This window comes from Gymnogyps californianus, chromosome 3 (genome assembly GCF_018139145.2).
Source record: "Gymnogyps californianus isolate 813 chromosome 3, ASM1813914v2, whole genome shotgun sequence".
Lineage (NCBI taxonomy): Eukaryota > Metazoa > Chordata > Aves > Accipitriformes > Cathartidae > Gymnogyps > Gymnogyps californianus.
This window is the reverse complement of record NC_059473.1, coordinates 103,362,724-103,380,623: the sequence shown is the minus strand read 5'-3', so window position 1 is coordinate 103,380,623 and position 17,900 is coordinate 103,362,724. Positions and strand designations below refer to the sequence as shown.

At 36.0% G+C, this 17,900-nt stretch overlaps 1 protein-coding gene across 1 annotated transcript in view; it reads right to left on the bottom strand.

The window, feature by feature from the left end:
• CSMD1 (CUB and Sushi multiple domains 1) overlaps nucleotides 1–17,900 on the bottom strand; it is a 1,238,313-nt gene that overhangs the window by 637,219 nt on the left and 583,194 nt on the right. The window contains 1 exon segment of the mRNA XM_050893357.1: nucleotides 7,487–7,694. Within this exon segment, the coding sequence (XP_050749314.1) occupies nucleotides 7,487–7,694 (208 nt within the window).

Here is a 17,900-nt window from a genome sequence, read left to right as displayed (position 1 = left end):
TTCCCTCCATCATCCCCTTTCTTCCAGTGCAATGCCAGCAAGTCAGAGATCACATACAAATTCAGATGTTACATTTCAGCTTATTTTTGAAACCACTACTTGTACTCTTTGTCCTTTTCTTCATTATGGTCATTTTAGCAATTAGAATCTGAAGGTGCCTCACTGCAACTAGCAGAGCTCATCTCCTCATATAATGTATACCATATTATTTAATATACATTTAAATAATAAAACAAACAAAAAAAAATTCACACACATTCTTCTATATTGAAACTATTTAAAAGAAAAAAAAATTGCCTTTAGGATGCTGAAAGGAAAAGGAAGACAATGTCCAGGATGGGGGAAAGAAATGTAACCCTGTCTTAAAATAACAATTTCTTTGCAGCTTTGCTTGCTTATCATTAGTAGTCAGGTTTCATCTTTCCTCCTACAGAAATGTTAGAGAGGGGGGACTGTTCACTACCTGTCTCATCTATGTTGTTTTTTTCTTTCTATGGACTCCAAAGGTACTGAGTAGTGCTCGTTGTATTTGCCCAAGTCTGCTAACAATTTACTTACAACTGTGGATAATTCATTTTTTCAAGCAGGCATTTGAATGCCTGCAGAAAATCCATTTTGGAACATGATGATTTTGATAAATATAGCAAAGTACAAGATACATCACTGATGAGATCAGCTTATTAATCCTTATTATGGGAAAACTGTAGGAGTGAAGAAGCTGTTTATCTGCATATGTTTGGGTATAGCAACTGCTATGCCAAAGAACTGGATATAGATACTGAATTAAAACATGCTATTTCCCACTCAGGGAATTTTAAAAGACTCTGGAAAGCAATACTTTAAGAAATAGAGTATACCAGTTGCCTGTATGACATGTTTAGCATACATAGCTGGCATCCTATGCAAAACACTGTGCCTGTTTTCTTTCTAAATTCCCTAATCTGTGAGTGGGATAATCCTTTCTGAGACTATGCTTAACAACTCTGAGACCAGTGAGACATTCACTCCAAGATTACAGAACTCCACAGGCACTCAAGTTCAGCATGTTGTTTGCATACTTTTTATACACCATTTTGACTATGACTATACCACATGGCTGACTTTTTTTTTTAAAGGGTTGGGGGGGGCAGGGTACGTTTTTCAATCCTTAATCTACTAGAAACTGAGGGAAAAAGGACAAGAAGATCAACTACAATGTTTCAATGCTTGTTTGGGATAAGTTTTACCAGTTTTTAAGCTTAAACCATTGAACATGGCAGCAAATGCTGAGGGAGGATGCAGAAACAGGACGTGTTGGTGGGAGGGGAAGGGAAGGGAGCAGTGGGAGCATATTTTCTGTTGCCAACAGAAAATAGCCAGGAGAAATCAGGAGAAACAAGCATCAGCACCAAAGGCAGCAACTGACAGGACTCAGAAGATGGGGAAAAGATGTATTCCACTGAGTCTTTTAAAGAGAAATGGCATTTGCCATATTACTTATTTTAGGGATTCTTCTATCATTTATTCAGTTTGCAATATGTGAATGCCTACTGATGATGTGTGCTGTAGCATGAGTCTGAACAAATGGAGTATGGAAAAAATCAGTTAGCAAAAACATATTTCATGAACAGAACTTTAATTCTAATCAGGTAAATACATTATTAATTGAAAATATCTAATATTCTGTCATGATCACTGTATTTTTCACTATTACAAAGCTCTTCATACAGACATACAATCTACCTTTCTCGCTCACCTTAAAAGTATGTTTGTCCTTCCAATATATCTTGGGGGTTTGGAACTGTATAATGTTCTACAGTAAGTCAATTTAAAAAGTTTTTGTGTTGCTACATATATTTGATAGATTGTGTTCAAGTGCTAAACAGGATTAATGCCGATTTTCAAATGTGATAGACTATGGGATTTTTACACAGTAACTGGAAACTTTGCAACATGAAAGTCAATAGAAAGAATTTGAGGGTAACTATGCAACTTCTTTTCCTGAAAAAAAATGAAATGTGGTTCATGGCAGGTCAGACGGACAGGTTATCAAATACAGAAGCTTATACTTATTGGACTCAGCTTCCTAACCAAAACAGGTAAAAGGGGAAATCCAGTTAAAAGCTAGAGAAAGGTAAGTGCTTCCAAAAACTAGTAGACAGCAAGACAACCCTTTACCAGCATCTCCAATACAAATATACGGCTTTGCAGAGTTTCACTGGTGACAAAAAAGGGATGACAGTCAGAAGGTCTTTAAAGAGGCTACAATAAGTAACTAATTTTGAATACATTAATAAAAATCTAATAGTGTTCTCAAATGAAGAAGCTGGAATCTAACTGCCTTCCTCTCGTTGCATGGCCATGGCACATCCTTTCTCGTCTGATGGAGAAGGAAAAGAAAACAGAACCTTATATTGCCAAGGGTATGTCATGAGCCCTTTTCTGGTGTATAACAACAACTTTATTGAAGATGCATCCACAAGCAATACATCTTTTCACAGTAAACCAATAGATGGTGCTCTTTAGCTGTATAATTATGTAATTCTGAGCTAAATATTCAGCTCATATGTATGGATCTACAGCCATAGGTGTCTATCAAAAAGGTGATTTAGACCACTCCATAATCTCATGCATTACTTTGCTATAGACCTCTCACAATGAGGGTGGTAAGATTAAGATAGATCTCTACAATCTTAAAGGTATTTTTAAATAGTTTTAGGAAATTAATTTGGACTAAAAAGTATGAAGTGTAGTTCATTCTCTTGCATTGGCAAATACTGACAAAAATTTGAAGGATAATAATTTTAGGTTTAAATTGAAGCGCAGTCAGATAACATTAGTATTGTAAGGTAAAAGAGGAAAAAATAAATTTTAGAACAAAATATGTTCAATATTAAGATTCCAAGTTAAAAAATAATAATTGCGGAATTATTCTTAGCATCATAATCACCTTTCACGCATACTGTAATAGTCTAAGATAATTTTTTTGTCAAATAAGTTTTTAATCTTGCAAAAATTATGGCAAAATCACGTTTACATGAAAAAGCCTGCGTTGGGCCTGTCTACACCCATGTGAATTGACCAGCTTTACTTAACCTGCAAATAATAAAATACTCAGTCCAAATTTAAAACAAACAAACAAAAAACCCCACCTCAGTCTCAAGGAGGAGTCTTGGGAAAGACTCATTAAGAGATTTTCAAAAGGATGCTTTCCCTAAGTGATATATTCCTGATTTTACTTCAAAACCATGTTCATCCAGCCTGGGCTTTTAAGATACTTTTTAACATTATCACTAGATCCAACCTTGATTTAAGTACCATATAACTTAAGCTGAAGTCTAAAGGGACATGTTTGGAAATATTTAAAAAGTTATATTTAACGTTCAGAAATTATGAAAAAAAATCTTTATTTTTAGTTCTAATAATTAACAACAGAGGAACCCTTCAGACTCAAAAGATCCAGCCATTTGGTGGACTTGGAGATGGACACCAGATGTAGCAAAGAGACAGTCTTTCTGTTACACTCCCAGAAGTACTGTTCTTGGCATTGAGAGCAAGAGCTTACCAACTCAAGATAAACATGTTTTACATCTAAAACTCCTTTATGTAACAGCAAATTAAGCAAGTGATTCAAATTCAAAAAGGTTTCTTTCATCTACAGTCTAACTAATAATACTTTTACTTCCTCCACAAATTAAAAAGCCTGTTCTACCTGCTTCACATTCATTTTGCAAACACTGGTGTTCATCTTTTTAAGCCTGTTGACACTTATATTGATTCAAAGCAGGATTAAAAATGTAGTCATCTATATGTGCACATCCATTCAAGATCCAGAGCTATATAACTGCTCTGTAATTAGGGAAAAAAAAAACTCAAATAGCTTTCGACACTCTAATTGTATCATGGACATAAAATAAATAGTGAGGTAACGTCACTTGAATCTTTTATAAACTAATTACATTAGGATGGACTATATGAATTATTTTCAAATAATCTTTTAAGAATAACAAAAAGTAAAAAAATCTCTTCTTCCTTTTCAATGCATTGAAAAACAAACCAACAATCAGCTATATAACATGGAAATTAACTAAATATCTTAAGGTTTAGAAACGTGAGGCATATAAGTAATATAATATAATCAATATTACTATTATATAATAACTATAAGGCATATGATATAACCAATATAATTACTATATCTCTTATATACATATTTTATAGATATATCTGGTTATTTTTCATCAGCATTTAGATTCTACTTGTTCTAGCATTTCCATTGCTTTACTTAAAAAAAGTCCATCCAGTTTTTACTGTAATCATGCTGGAACTGCTTCTAACCTTGTTGATATGTCTGGAGAGGGTAATCCAGACCTATTGAACTGAAACCACTGAAGAATCATCAGTCTGAAGTTATTTTCTTTATTGTCACTCTCTTTCTAGCTTTTGCAGTGCTCGTATATCTGTCTTTCTATGCTCTTCACTAGGATATTTGATTTATTTTACAGCAAATATTCCTTTAAGTGAAAAAACAATCATAATTACCAGACTGTGCTAATGGAATATGTGTCTTTTAACACAGAATTACTGTATAAAGCTGTTGACATGATGCCAGATACGATAAAAGGGAGCAATTAAAAAAAAAAAGTCTCATTTTAAGATGACACACCTCTAGACCATTAGTTTTAAGTATGGAACAACTTCACATTTAAACACACAGCTGATTTTAGCAGATTACAGCACGCACTACATTTAGCATGGCTCTAATGTCGCTATGGTAACTGTTCTGGCTTAAATATAGCTGAATGTGTAGCTTCATTCCAAATTATCCAATAATCTTTTAAACATTTCTTATAAAACTTCCCACAGCTTCTCCAAACTTTTATCAGTGATGCTGTACTGATCCTGTACTGGTATCAGTGATACCAGTACTGTTTAATATCTTCATCAATGACATAGACAGTGGGATCGAGTGCACTCTTGGAGAGTTTGCAGACGACACCAAGCTGAGTGGTGTGGTTGACATGCCGGAGGGACAGGATGCCATCCAGAGGGACCTGGACAAGCTCGAGAAGTGGGCCCATGTAAACCTTATGAGGTTCAACAAGGCCAAGTGCAAGGTCCTGCACCTGGGTCACAGCAACCCCTAATATCGATACCGGTTGGGGGATGAAGAGATTGACAGCAGCCCTGCCAAGAAGGATTTGGGGGTACTGGTGGATGAAAAGCTGGACATGAGCCAACAATGCATGCTTGCAGCCCAGAAAGCCAACTGTATCCTGGGCTGCATCAAAAGACACGTGGCCAGCAGGTCAAGGGAGGTGATTCCCCCCCTCTACTCCGCTCTCGTGAGACCCCACCTTCAGTACTGCATTCAGCTCTGGGGTCCTCAGTACAGTACAGGAAAGACATCGACCTGTTGGAGCAGGTCCAGAGGAGGGCCACAAATATGATCAGAGGGATGGAATACCGCTCCTGTGAAGAAAGGCTGAGAGAGTTGGAGTTGTCCAGCTGGAGAAAATGAAGGCTCTGAGGAGACCTTATTGCAGCCTTTCTGTACTTAAAGGGGGCTTATAAGAAAGATGGGGACAAACTTTCTAGCAGGGCCTGTTGCAATAGGACAAGGGGTAATGGTTTTAGACTACAAGAGGGTGGATTCAGACAAGATATAAGGAAGAAATTTTTCATAATGAGGGTGGTAAAACACTGGAACAGGTTGTCCAGAGAGGTGGTAGATGCCCCATCCCTGGAAACATTCAAGGTCAGGCTGGACAGGGCTCTGAGCAACCTGATCTAGTTGAAGATGTCCCTGCTCATTGCAGGGGGGTTGGACTAGATGACCTTTAAAGGTACCTTCCAACCCAAACTATTCGATGATTCTATGAGCCTAGGAACATATAATAAATCCTTAGCTTTTAGTGATCAGAGTTTAGCATTATTAAAAAAAGCATCTCCAACCCAAAAAACAAATATCAGGGAAAACGAGAAAAATGTTTAGACTGAATTCTAGGCGAAATAAGATTCTTATGATATCTCTGATTTCCAGTGTAATGCTGACCAATACCATATGAGATCAATGCAGAATATGTTTCCATTGCTTTCTGCTTATATTCTTCTACATCATCTATTATCAGAAATCTTCTGGGGAACAGATATGTATATGTGACTGTCTGTAAATGTAAAGTTATTCCTATATTTGCATGTTCAAGTTCAGCAACAGATTAATTTCTTGCAACAAAGTTGCAAATATGTTGCTAGGTGTCTACTAGAGCCTCATACGCAAAATTAAAGGGACAGGTTTTTATGTTCTGCAGCAACACTCTGTTAGCTCTTCCCCTTCAAGATTTCAGCTTCTGGTCCTTAGAACCAGAATTGATGATTGTTGTGCATGTCTGTGCATGAGAGAGAGGCAAACGGGGTACTCACATATTGTACTTCAGTCAGACATGAGCACTTAATTCGATACAAAGCTGCTTCACTGACTGCTGTTACACAACTTTTCATCGTGTGGAAATGTTAGAGAGTAATCTTGTGATATAGATCCAGAAGTATCTTCAAAACAAAGTTTTTACATATTTGCCAAGCATGGTTGCCACACGTTTTTATTTGATAGAGTTTTTCAACAGATCAGATGCTATCTAGAGCTTCACAATTATTAATACATCGCACTGCCTAGCCTGTTATGACATTAAAATAATAGTGAGGTTGCTTCAGATCTCCAGAAAGGCATTCTGAAGATAATAACCATCAGTCATCTGTGAGCAGCAGATCTGTATTTTTTTCTAGGCTACATTTTATAGCTATGGTGTATATGTCAAGCACAAGACGTCCTCAGAGATGAAAAAAATGAAAAACCTGCATATGTTGCATGCAGAGAAATCATAATACAAACTGTTCTACAATTTAATCTATTCCCATAGACAGAACTATCATCTTTTACTTAGTACAGATAATGTAGATTTAGTATTATAATTACTAAGCCCTAATATTGCTAAGCAAAACAGTTTTAAAATCAGCCAACATAAAATACTAATACTTGCATACATGAATACATGTAGTAAGACTGAATTATAGCCTGTTTAGAATAAGATGGCATCCATTTGCTCTCTATATATTCCTGTTTTACTGTGAGGCTGAATTTTGCTCACTACTTTCATTGTTGGAGTACAATATCATGATAAGCCATTCAAGACACAGCATCAGAAAATGTTCTCATACCAAGTTCAAATATGTAACATCAATAAATGCTCACTGCTAAGATACCTTACAAATACAACTCCCGAAGATGGAGGAAAATAAGAGGAAGGATCAAGATTTGGAAAGAAGCAGAAGCAAACTACTATATTTTTTTTTCGGTTCTGGAGAGTGAAAGGAACCAAAGGAAAATGCATAACAAAACAGTCATTACTAACAGGTAGAAAATATCTTAAATATCCTTTAATATCTTTTCAAAATACTCACCAAAAAAAGAAAAAAAGAAACTGAGATCTTTACAAGATCTCTGACTTACCATATTGATGGTGCTTCTGTTCCACTGATCTCTAAGAAGTCATATCCTTCCTCTAACTGGAAGTCAGTAAAGACCAAAGCAATGGTATCTCCTGGTTCAGCCAATATGGTCCAGGTGCAATCAGCATTATTTTCATACTCAGAAGGGAAGTGAGGACTTGAAATAGTTCCGCTTGTCCCACGTAGTGTCCCTCCGCAAGCTCCTTCAGCTGATGAACAGAATATCAATTACTTGTGGAGCTTTACTTTAAACAAGTGAAACATAATCCTTCTTTCTGCCATAGAAAACCCAGCTCTTCCCTTCTGCGCATAGAGTACCCACAAATATATGCACACAGAGAAACAAAATACTATCCAGGTGAACAGAATAGAACATTTTCTGGCCTTTAAGCTGCAGAGATTTTTGGGTTGAGTTTTTTGACTTTTTTTCCTTGTTGGTGAAACTTTAGTGCCAGGACAAACAAGGATAAGGTTAGCAGAGACACCTAGCATGAGCTGATTTGGAGAACCTGTACTTTGGCTCTGTGAAAGCATCCACAGAAGAAGCCTAAGAAAGAACTGGGCAGAGAATCGCAGAAATACAGTTAGTATCTCTGTGATAAAAATTTAAAAACATTGAACATTTCTTTTCTAAAGATCTCTCTCATTTCTTATAACTACAAAAAACTGCAGAAAAAATATTCTTACAGATTTAAATGCTGTCCTAAACTAGGAAGCATTAATAAACTCATACTAGCCATTCTCAAGTTTTTTGTTCTGAATCAGGATGTTTACAGATGGCAAATAAATTCAGAAGGTTTTGTTGCCAGATGGACCTTCCAAGGTTCATGCATTATCAGTTAATTAATAACATATATTTTTTAATGGTTATTAACCAAATTTCAAAAAAATACAGAGCACAGGAATTTCCTGCTAAGCCTGGAATGTTGTTTAATATGTTGCCAAAGGATTTAGCAGACTTCTTGTACTCTTCCTTGACCCATAAGATTTCACTGAAAGCTTTAAAGACATGCTGATTATTATTAGTATTGGGTATTAAAACATATAATTAAAAAAACCCAATAAAACATGTCATCCATACAACTCATTGGCATAAAAAATTTAAAATTCATCAAGTGGCTTTTGGTGTGTTATAATGTGGCTATGAAAGCTACAGCAATAGTAATCAAAAATATTTCTGCATAGGTGAACGATCAGAAGAGAAGCATTTCATTTTTATCTGTTTTATCATCTTTATGTACTGTTATTATCATTCGGTATTATTTGCATACTATAAGTGCACGTGGAGATTTAAAAACAAATAGCTTGGCAAGGTGCATGACACAAGGAACTTACAGTCTAATTAGGGTATTAACTGAATAGCTAATTAAGACAACAGAGAGGGGTAGGAGTAGAGCTGCTCTCCTCAATCACAGCTGAAAGCCTGTCAGTGAAAGTGAGTTTTAACAGAAGATTTGAAGGAAAAAGGATTCATTTGAATGAAAGGAAGAGGAATACTGTGGCTCAACATTAAAAAAAGGAGACTATTAAAAGAGGATAAATATCTAATAAGGGACTGAAATAAAAGGAAGAATTGGGAGAAAGGCAGAAACAGAATCATTTCTTTAACATTTAAGTATTGTATGGACCATTAATTTGACTAAAAAGAGGAGAGATTTGCTGAAGAGATTCGAACAGGTAGTTATCTTTACTTTTCTATATGTAAAGTAAATTTTAACATAAAGAAATGTAACATAACCTTGGCTACCAAAGCCTTACTGAATTTCAGGATTTCTTGGTGTACAAATTTCTCAGAGGAGGGCAGGTCTTTTGATAAATTTCATATCTTGCTTCCTGGACCCTGATATTTATGTGTTCTTTTTTAAATAAAGGAGATTTAGGGGTGGTATAGATCTACACTCCTAAAAGATTTCTTTTTGTTGGTGAAATCGGGCCATTTCTGTCATTCCTCCCTCAATTCCTGGCTTTTTATACAGTGCATATTGAAAGGGCCATTGTGCCTCTGAGGGATGAAAGGGGAAAGGAAGTGAAAATTAAAGAACTCATGGATAAAGCCAAGGATCAGAGTCAAAATTCCTGGTGCATAATACATGCAAAGATTACAATAATTTAAAAACTATTGTAAATCTATAATAAATCAGAAAGGAGAATCAAGGTTTGTTATACAATAATATCTAGAATGACCCTTTTTTCCTTTTTTTAAAAACGGTATAGCTTTCAAGCATTTCACTTCAGATCATCATCTAACCCAGCAAAGAAAAACAAATTAACTTCATACATCCTGTGCCAATACTTCAGTACAGAAACTAACACTGAGTTATTGATTTCCACTGCGGTCATCATCAGTATCGGAGTTTGAATGAACCATCAGAAAGCAAAACCTGATGATTTCCACCCTCTCTTTTTTTCAGGCTTTCTACTTGTTCATATTTTGTCATAAGTGTGGGATTTTTTTTTTTTTTTTAAAGAATCAAAATGTAAGAGTATGAGTTCCAGTTAATGACGCATACAGGTTCTACCTGTATTCTTGAAAGCCAGCAAGCAGGCTTTTCCCATCCAGGATAACCAGCAAGATGTGCAAAATCCTAAGTCAGCCATAACTCTTTGGTACTAGCCACTTGCAGTTAAATTTTGTTATGACAACATTCTCAATGACACCATCTCCTACTGTGTTTATACTGACATTAAGTAACATGCTAGTGGTAATTACAATGCTACTCAGTGTTTCTGCTGCAGAGCCCTTGAACAAGCTTTGAGCTCTAAAGCTCTGAATTTTACAGCTGACAAGGAAGGCTTCTGTAGTTGATTATTTTTGGCAGTCACATGCAAAAATCTAAATTTATACACTGTGCATTACCAATGAAAGCCAAAGGAACTGAGGCTACTACAGATATCTGCCCAGAGGGATGCATAGCTTTTTAATCTATTCATAACACCATTTCGAATAGGTTTGCAAGAAAACAAATTAGCTCAGAAATGGCAAGGGAACATTAGTCAGGTAAGACCACAGAAACTAACTCGGATCAGAGAGTCAGTATTTTCTCTCTGACAGATGTGGATGTGTTAGGGAAAGACCACGGCAAAAGCAGCTGCACAGAATGATCTGTCCTCTGACGTATTTCCCATGTTCCAGGAGCCTGTGGTTTGGGGACTTCCTTCATCATAGGTAGCACCCCAGCTAAGGCAACCACACTGTTGAATGCTAAAACATCATAAATTGCCTAAGAGTGAGCACAGGCAAGCAGGATGTGGCCACACTGCTCAGAGGGTAGCTGACATAAACTGTCCGGACATACGCTGTGTTTCACCAGCTGGCCCCAGAGCTAGTTGGCATCCTTGGACTGATTGTCCTTCTTGTCCATGGCCTTCTCTATGTTATGCTTTTGAGAGAGCTAGAACAGTGCTTGGGAATCTTAATGCATCACTGTGCTTGGAGTAATTTGATAGCAGATAGTGCCTCAGGCTTCATGAATTCAAACTCTAAGTGATTAACAAATTGCATTTTAAAATGTGCAAGCAATTAATTCCAAACACTCATGGTTATTTTCAAGTTGTACGCAACTGCACAAAGTGCTGTTTGTATCAGCATAAATGACTACTTGAAGTATAAAGCTACAAACATTTGGATCTCTCAGTAGTCAGGAATTAAGTGCTCTGAACTTAGAGAATATGCATCTTATATAAAGTACACATGCAAACACATGGCTGGCACCACTTGACAAAGAAACATATATACTGTATAGATGTGTAGCTTAGATAAAACAGATAAACATATCCAACAAGTTAATGTATGTAAAAATCAAAAGAATCACTGAGGAACCATGGCAGTCAATGAAAAAATCTTACATTTTTCTTCAAACTAGAAAGATTCATTTCACCAAAAATAACAGTCTGACAATTTTGGTAAGCTGTGTTTTGCATAAATGAGATCTTGCTACAAGTGACATGCAAGCCCTGCTAAGCAGATATCCAAGGAGGGGGTAAGAACAGAAACAGTATCTTGGAAAACTTCCTTATTTAAATTGGTTTAGATACCTTTTGAACATTCAATCATTTTTACTGGACTTTTCTCTCCTTCCCACTCAAATGCCTTCCACAGTACAATGTTCTGTATTCTACATGCCTTTGTCGTGGTTTAACCCCAGCCAGCAACTCAGCACCACGCAGCCGCTTCCCCCTCCCCCCTCCCAGTGGGGTGGGGAGGAGGAAAAAAAAAAGCAAAACTCGTGGGTTAAGATAAGAATGGTTTAATAACTAAAGTAAAATAAAATACACTACTACTACTACTAAAAATAATATTATAATAATAATTGTAATGAAAAGGAATATAACAAAAAAAAAGAGAAATAACACCCAAGAAAAGACAAGTGATGCACAATGCAATTGCTCACCACCCGCTGACTGATGCCTGAGCAGTGATCCACCCCTCCTGGCCAACTCCCCCCAGTTTATATACTGGGCATGATGTTCCATGGTATGGAATACCCCTTTGGCTAGTTCAGGTCAGCTGCCCCAGCTCTGCTCCCTCCCAGCTTCTTGCACACCTGCTTGCTGGCAGAGCATGGGAAACTGAAAAGTCCTTGACTTAGTATAAACACTACTTAGCAACAACTAAAACATCAGTGTGTTATCAACATTATTCTCACACTAAATCCAAAACACAGCACTGTACCAGCTACTAAGAAGAAAATTAACTCTATCCCAGCCAAAACCAGGACAGCCTTTTTTATACAAAAACTAATAAAATGTTTATGCAAGTGAAACATGTTTATTGCAGAATAACAACAACAACAACAAAAAATTAAAACCCATCTAACCTTTCAAAATTAATTTAGAATCTGAATTTAAATTATCAGAATTGGCTATTCAACTTTAGTTTATACTGAAAGGTCATAATTTGAAAGATCATTTTACTACATTACTATTGTAACATAACTGATAAAAACATAGCTGTGACTTAAAGTACAAAATTCATAGTAATAAAGAAAAGCTTTTTCTTGTTATGTCACTCGTAGTAATTTCCTTGCCTCTTTATCACTAGCAACAGAATAGATGCAATTAAAAACTTGAATGATATTTTATAAATCGTCATCAAATAACATATTGTCATTTTGAGTCACATTTTGTAAGTTTTATCACTTAAAGAAAATTGCAGCTTTAGAAGGTTCTAAATGAACCATGGGCATACATATTTAGCATGCCGTATTAAAAATATCACTGAAACAGTTCTTTCTTTATTGAGGCTGGAGAGCAGCCCCACGGAAAGAGATCTGGGGGTTTGGGTTGATGGCAAGTTGAATATGAGTCAACAGTGTGCCCTGGCAGCCAAAAGGGCCAACCGTGTCCTGGGGTGCATCAAGCACAGCATAGCTAGCCGGTCGAGGGAGGTGACTGTCCCACTCTACACTGCACTGGTGCGGCCCCACCTCGAGTACTGTGTGCAGTTTTGGGTGCCTCAATATAAGAAGGACATCAAACTATGAGAGTGTGTCCAGAGGAGGGTGACCAAGATGGTGAAAGGTCTCAAGGGCAAGACTTAGGAGGAGCTGCTGAGGTAATCTGGTTTGTTCAGCTTGGAGAAGAGAAGGCTGAGGGGTGACCTCATCACAGCCTAGAGTTTCCTCAAGGGGGACAATGGAGGTGGAGGTGCTGATCTCCTCTTACTGGTGACTAGTGACAGGACACGAAATGGAATGAAGCTGTGTCAGGGGAAGTTCAGATTGGACATAAGGAAAAGGTTCTTCATTGAGAGGGTGGTCAGTCACTGGAACAGGCTCCCCAGGGAAGTGGTCACTGCACCAAGTCTGTCCGAGTTCAAAGAGCATCTGGATGATGCTCTTAGCCTTATGGTTTAGTTTTAGGTAGTCCTGCGAGGAGCAGGGAGTTGGACTCGATGATCCTTATGGGTCCCTTCCAACTTGAGATATTCTATGATTCTATGATTTATTCAATTATTTATTAAATGGCATTTTTCTGTAGTTAATTTGTGAAAAAGCAGATAATTGTACCTCATTTAATAAAATTCTTCAGTACAGAAAACACATCTATGAAATAATCATGAATGATTACTTTCATAGATACATGCTTTGGATATTTTGGAAATGGTTAATATGAGGAGTTAGTTAAATGACTTTTTGAAATAAGACTTTAAAATTACCATTTTAAAATGTCTTACTGACAAAAACCTAAAAACAAGCCATAACATATCAATGCCAAGTTTAAAAATAAATTTTAGTATGTCAATACTGTCACGCTGCTGAACTGCCAGATTCATAAAGACCAAAAACATTGCTAAGCGTTACAATGGTGTAGCATTACACATTCATCAGACAACTCATTGATCTAATCTAGTTCCAACTGGCAACCAGCTCTTTATCATCAAAATATTCACCTCTACTTGCTAATCTTCTTTAATATTTTAGTTTTTTATAGACTTTATTTTGAATAGGTAAAAGCCAACACCTGTGCTTCTTTTCTGTGTTTTAAAAAATAGAAACTTGTCAGAAGTTTCTTTTTTTTTTCCTATCATCACTTGAATCCAGATGTACTGCATCCCAGATAAGTGCTCTAATCAGTTTGCCCCCCTTTCTCAATTTCTTCTCTTGCTGTTGATCAACTTCATGCACATTAAATACTCATTAGACCATACATCTAAGATGACTTTTCTTTCTCTCTCCAGGGTTTTCAAAGGACACTTCAAAATAATTTGTATTGCTCTCTAAGTAGAATGGGATTTATTTTGTTAAAATTTCAGAAATTATTGTGGTTTAGGAAAATAGTGTCTATTTTACGTATATTAAAACGTCAGATTTCTCACTTCAAGTTAATAGTACGTACAAAATAGAAATGCAGAAATTGTTGCAATTTGTTTAGGCACCTGTGGGCACTCATTGCAGCTGTAGCACTACTTTGAACAGTTTAGCTTTGACGTTTCAGTGAGCTTGATCTAAGCAGAGCCCAGTGGGGTTGTCCTGCAGTTATTGGCCCTGATAATACTGGACTCAGTGGGGTAGTCTTGTATTTCCTGGGGCTTGAGATTGGTCTGTTTTTCCTTTGTAAACATCGTGCTTAGTCTAGTAGCCTTTTACAATTCTTATTTATTCTATCATATCTATATCTGTTCCCCCACCATCCACTCTGGAGAGGAAATCTGAGCTATTAGTCAACAAAGTTATAAATTTCGAATAAGACAGAAATAGTGATGGACAAACTATTTGCTAACCTGGCAGAAAAGTTCAGTTATTAACTGATAGTATGTGCTTGAGCAAACCTAAAATCAAAACTCCAACTCTGCCACCTTTTTCATGCAAAAACTTGGTCTTAAGAGAGGATAGCTAGATTAAGAAGTTCAAAAATTAATCAACAGTCTGTAATCTCATACTCTCTCTCCTACAGAAATAAAAGATCAGTCTTCTGGATACCTTGTAAAGACTCTTTTCTTTTTCACTTAAGTATCCTAAGCTGTTTTCCAGTGATATGATACTCCTTCACTTGAGAATACTTTTTTATTTTAACTCTGATAATGATCCCTTAAAATAACAGTCTACAACAAATTAATAGTAAAGCCCTAATTTTGAAGCAAAAAGAGAAAATGCTGAATTCTTTGAGGGCAAATTAATGACTGTTGCAGATTTCACATATATTTTTTTAATAATTAGGAAAGTTAATCCAGTTATTCCCAGAAGTCTACGTGCAGTTACGAAATCCTTCATCTTTTTATGACTGCCCCTGAGGCTTACTTTTCATTTTTAGTAAATAATTGTATTTTCCTCTGATGTTAACTTTGCTCATGTTCCTCATGGTCAGACTGAAGTCCTCTTTTTCATTTTTTGACTTTACTGTATTATTCTGGGTACCTTCACTATGTTTTCATTGTATTTTTCATCTCATTTTTCACTTCTTGTTCCTGCCTTCCAGGCACATTATTGCATAGATCCAGCTTTGACCTGGCATCTTTTCATTTTTTTTATCGGGTCCCTCCATACCTACTGATACATGTTAGAACAAGAATATATAAACATAAATATATGCATGTGTCAATATATATACTTATACACACATACACATATATAAGAAAGAATACTTGTAGCTGTGTCCATATGTCTGTTGGGAATGATCTAGTCAGTCCTGCACTACTGTATAAGAAATTATACAATATATCCTATCTGCTTTTCCTGAAACACTTCTCTGACTTCTTATTTGACCAGTCACAATGAGTTTCATTCAAATTTCATCTCAATGTAAACATTGCACCAATTCAGATTATTCTGAAAGCGAACAAAATTGCTCAGGCAGGAATCTGTCATGTCACTCTAAAAATTAGATTTGGGAGAATATTCTCACTTTATCATGTAATGCAACATCAATAAGCAGAATTGTTGGGAAATTTTCTTTTTCTTTCCCTTTATTTTGTCTAAACTTTTATAAACATGGATAAATTATGGGATCAGGACATCTTTTTCTCCTCCTTAAACTTATAAGATTGTATTTGTCTGAACCTCAGAGGCTGAGAAGAAATTACATCAGAGCATTACTTGCTACCTCAGAAAGTATGGATAACACCAAAAATGTCAATTCCTCTTTGCTCGATGTTTTAAAAATATCAGGTCTGAATCTCTGTATTTAGTTTATCTTACTCTATAGTGAATCATAAACTCTTCTTCCTTTCTCCCTTTATCTATTCTAAGAATACCTTCTTGATTATATATTCTTCACCAAAGTATTTCTCCAATAATATTTCTTAAATCTGGAACCTCATTAATTATTACTTGATCCTTTTGGACCTTTCTGACATATGATCTCTTTTACTGGTTTGTCTTTATTTATTCTTTATTTTCCCTCCAATAATTGGGTGTCTTTTTAATTATAACATATTACATGTTCTTCCCCTCACAGCTATTTTCATTGTGAGAAAAAGTTTACCATTGTAATATCACTAATCCAATTCATATTCCTAATGTTAGCTTCATAAAAATCTAGACTCATGCAACTGTAATCAACTAGAGATTCTCAAAATTACTGAGAATTGAGAACCTAATTACACAAAGTTCATTTAGAAGTAGTCACATATCATAAATCAGCTATTAGTGGAGTTACTGCAGAGAATGAAATTAACTTTCAAAATGTTTCAGACTTGTACTGCACAGTATTTCCACCTCAAGATAAAGAAGGCAAATGTTTTGGGTGATGCTATTATGGTAGCCAAGATTGAGACAACAAAGACCTTTTTAATTCCCAGGACAAAAACCAGAAGAACAGAATTTAGGTGGGCCATTGATTCTCCCTGTCAATTTTTGTAAGCCACCTATACAATTTTTTGCAGAAACTCATGGTAAACTTCTTGGTTAGCTTCTAATAGCAGAAAAGTCCATGGCTGCTCTTACTTATCATATGGAAAAACAGGACTAAGTTTTAATAATTACCTCATCTTTTCAGAATTTGCCTTTGAACTTTTCTTTGGGGCCTGTTTTCTATTTTGAGGGGACTGTTTTCTATCTTTTTCAGTTTGGAAGTTGCCATATTTTCATACACCAAAAAATCATAGTTTATTGAAAGAAAACAGAAAAAAAAAAGATAAAGCAAATGTCTTGACAGTCAAATTATCTAAACTTTCTAAAAATGCCATTGACTGCATCTTTGATTTCTGTTCAGAGTTCGTTCTAAGTCATCAATGAATCTGCAGTACAGTTCAGCTCCACCACCCTCCACATGGCTATACTTTAAAGAGAGAACCTCTGAAACTGAGTAGTAGCCAGAGAAACAAAACAGCAGATACAAGAGTCAATGCTGTCTACATCTTCCTGGAGGCTTAGTAATTCACTAGGAATTTTTCTAGCAGAAACAGCATTTGTACAGTTAGACAATGTATAAATTACTGACACCAGCTTCTTAATGCTTCTGAAAATATTAAGCGACAAAATTGCAGAAAATAGTAATTTGCCAGCATCAGCAAAGCTAGGGAAACACACCACAGAGAACAGGGTTATTACGATTTTTTAGTATATAAACCATGTAGCTTTATTTAACTGCTATATTATCTTGCATGGATCCCATGAAATTAGTTTATGATGACAAGAAAGAAGACTACCATCTGGAAACAAAACTGTAACAAAAGGTGCTTTCATGGAAAAGACCAAGGTTCTTAGAGAAACAATAGGGGAACATTTCTTGCTTGAAGACATAGTGAATGGAAAGGGCTACCTCATGGCATATGTTCCAGACTGATAAAATGAAGCAAAATAAGGAATGTCTAAAATCCCTCATCAAATCCACATTCCACATGAATTCTAAAAATCCACTGAGGCAATGGCTCAGCTCACATAAATCATTAACTGTTAAATAACTTCTCTGTTATGGTTCTCATTTCTTGACAGAAGGTACACAGATTTCTTTGGATTTCCTGTAAATTCTACACA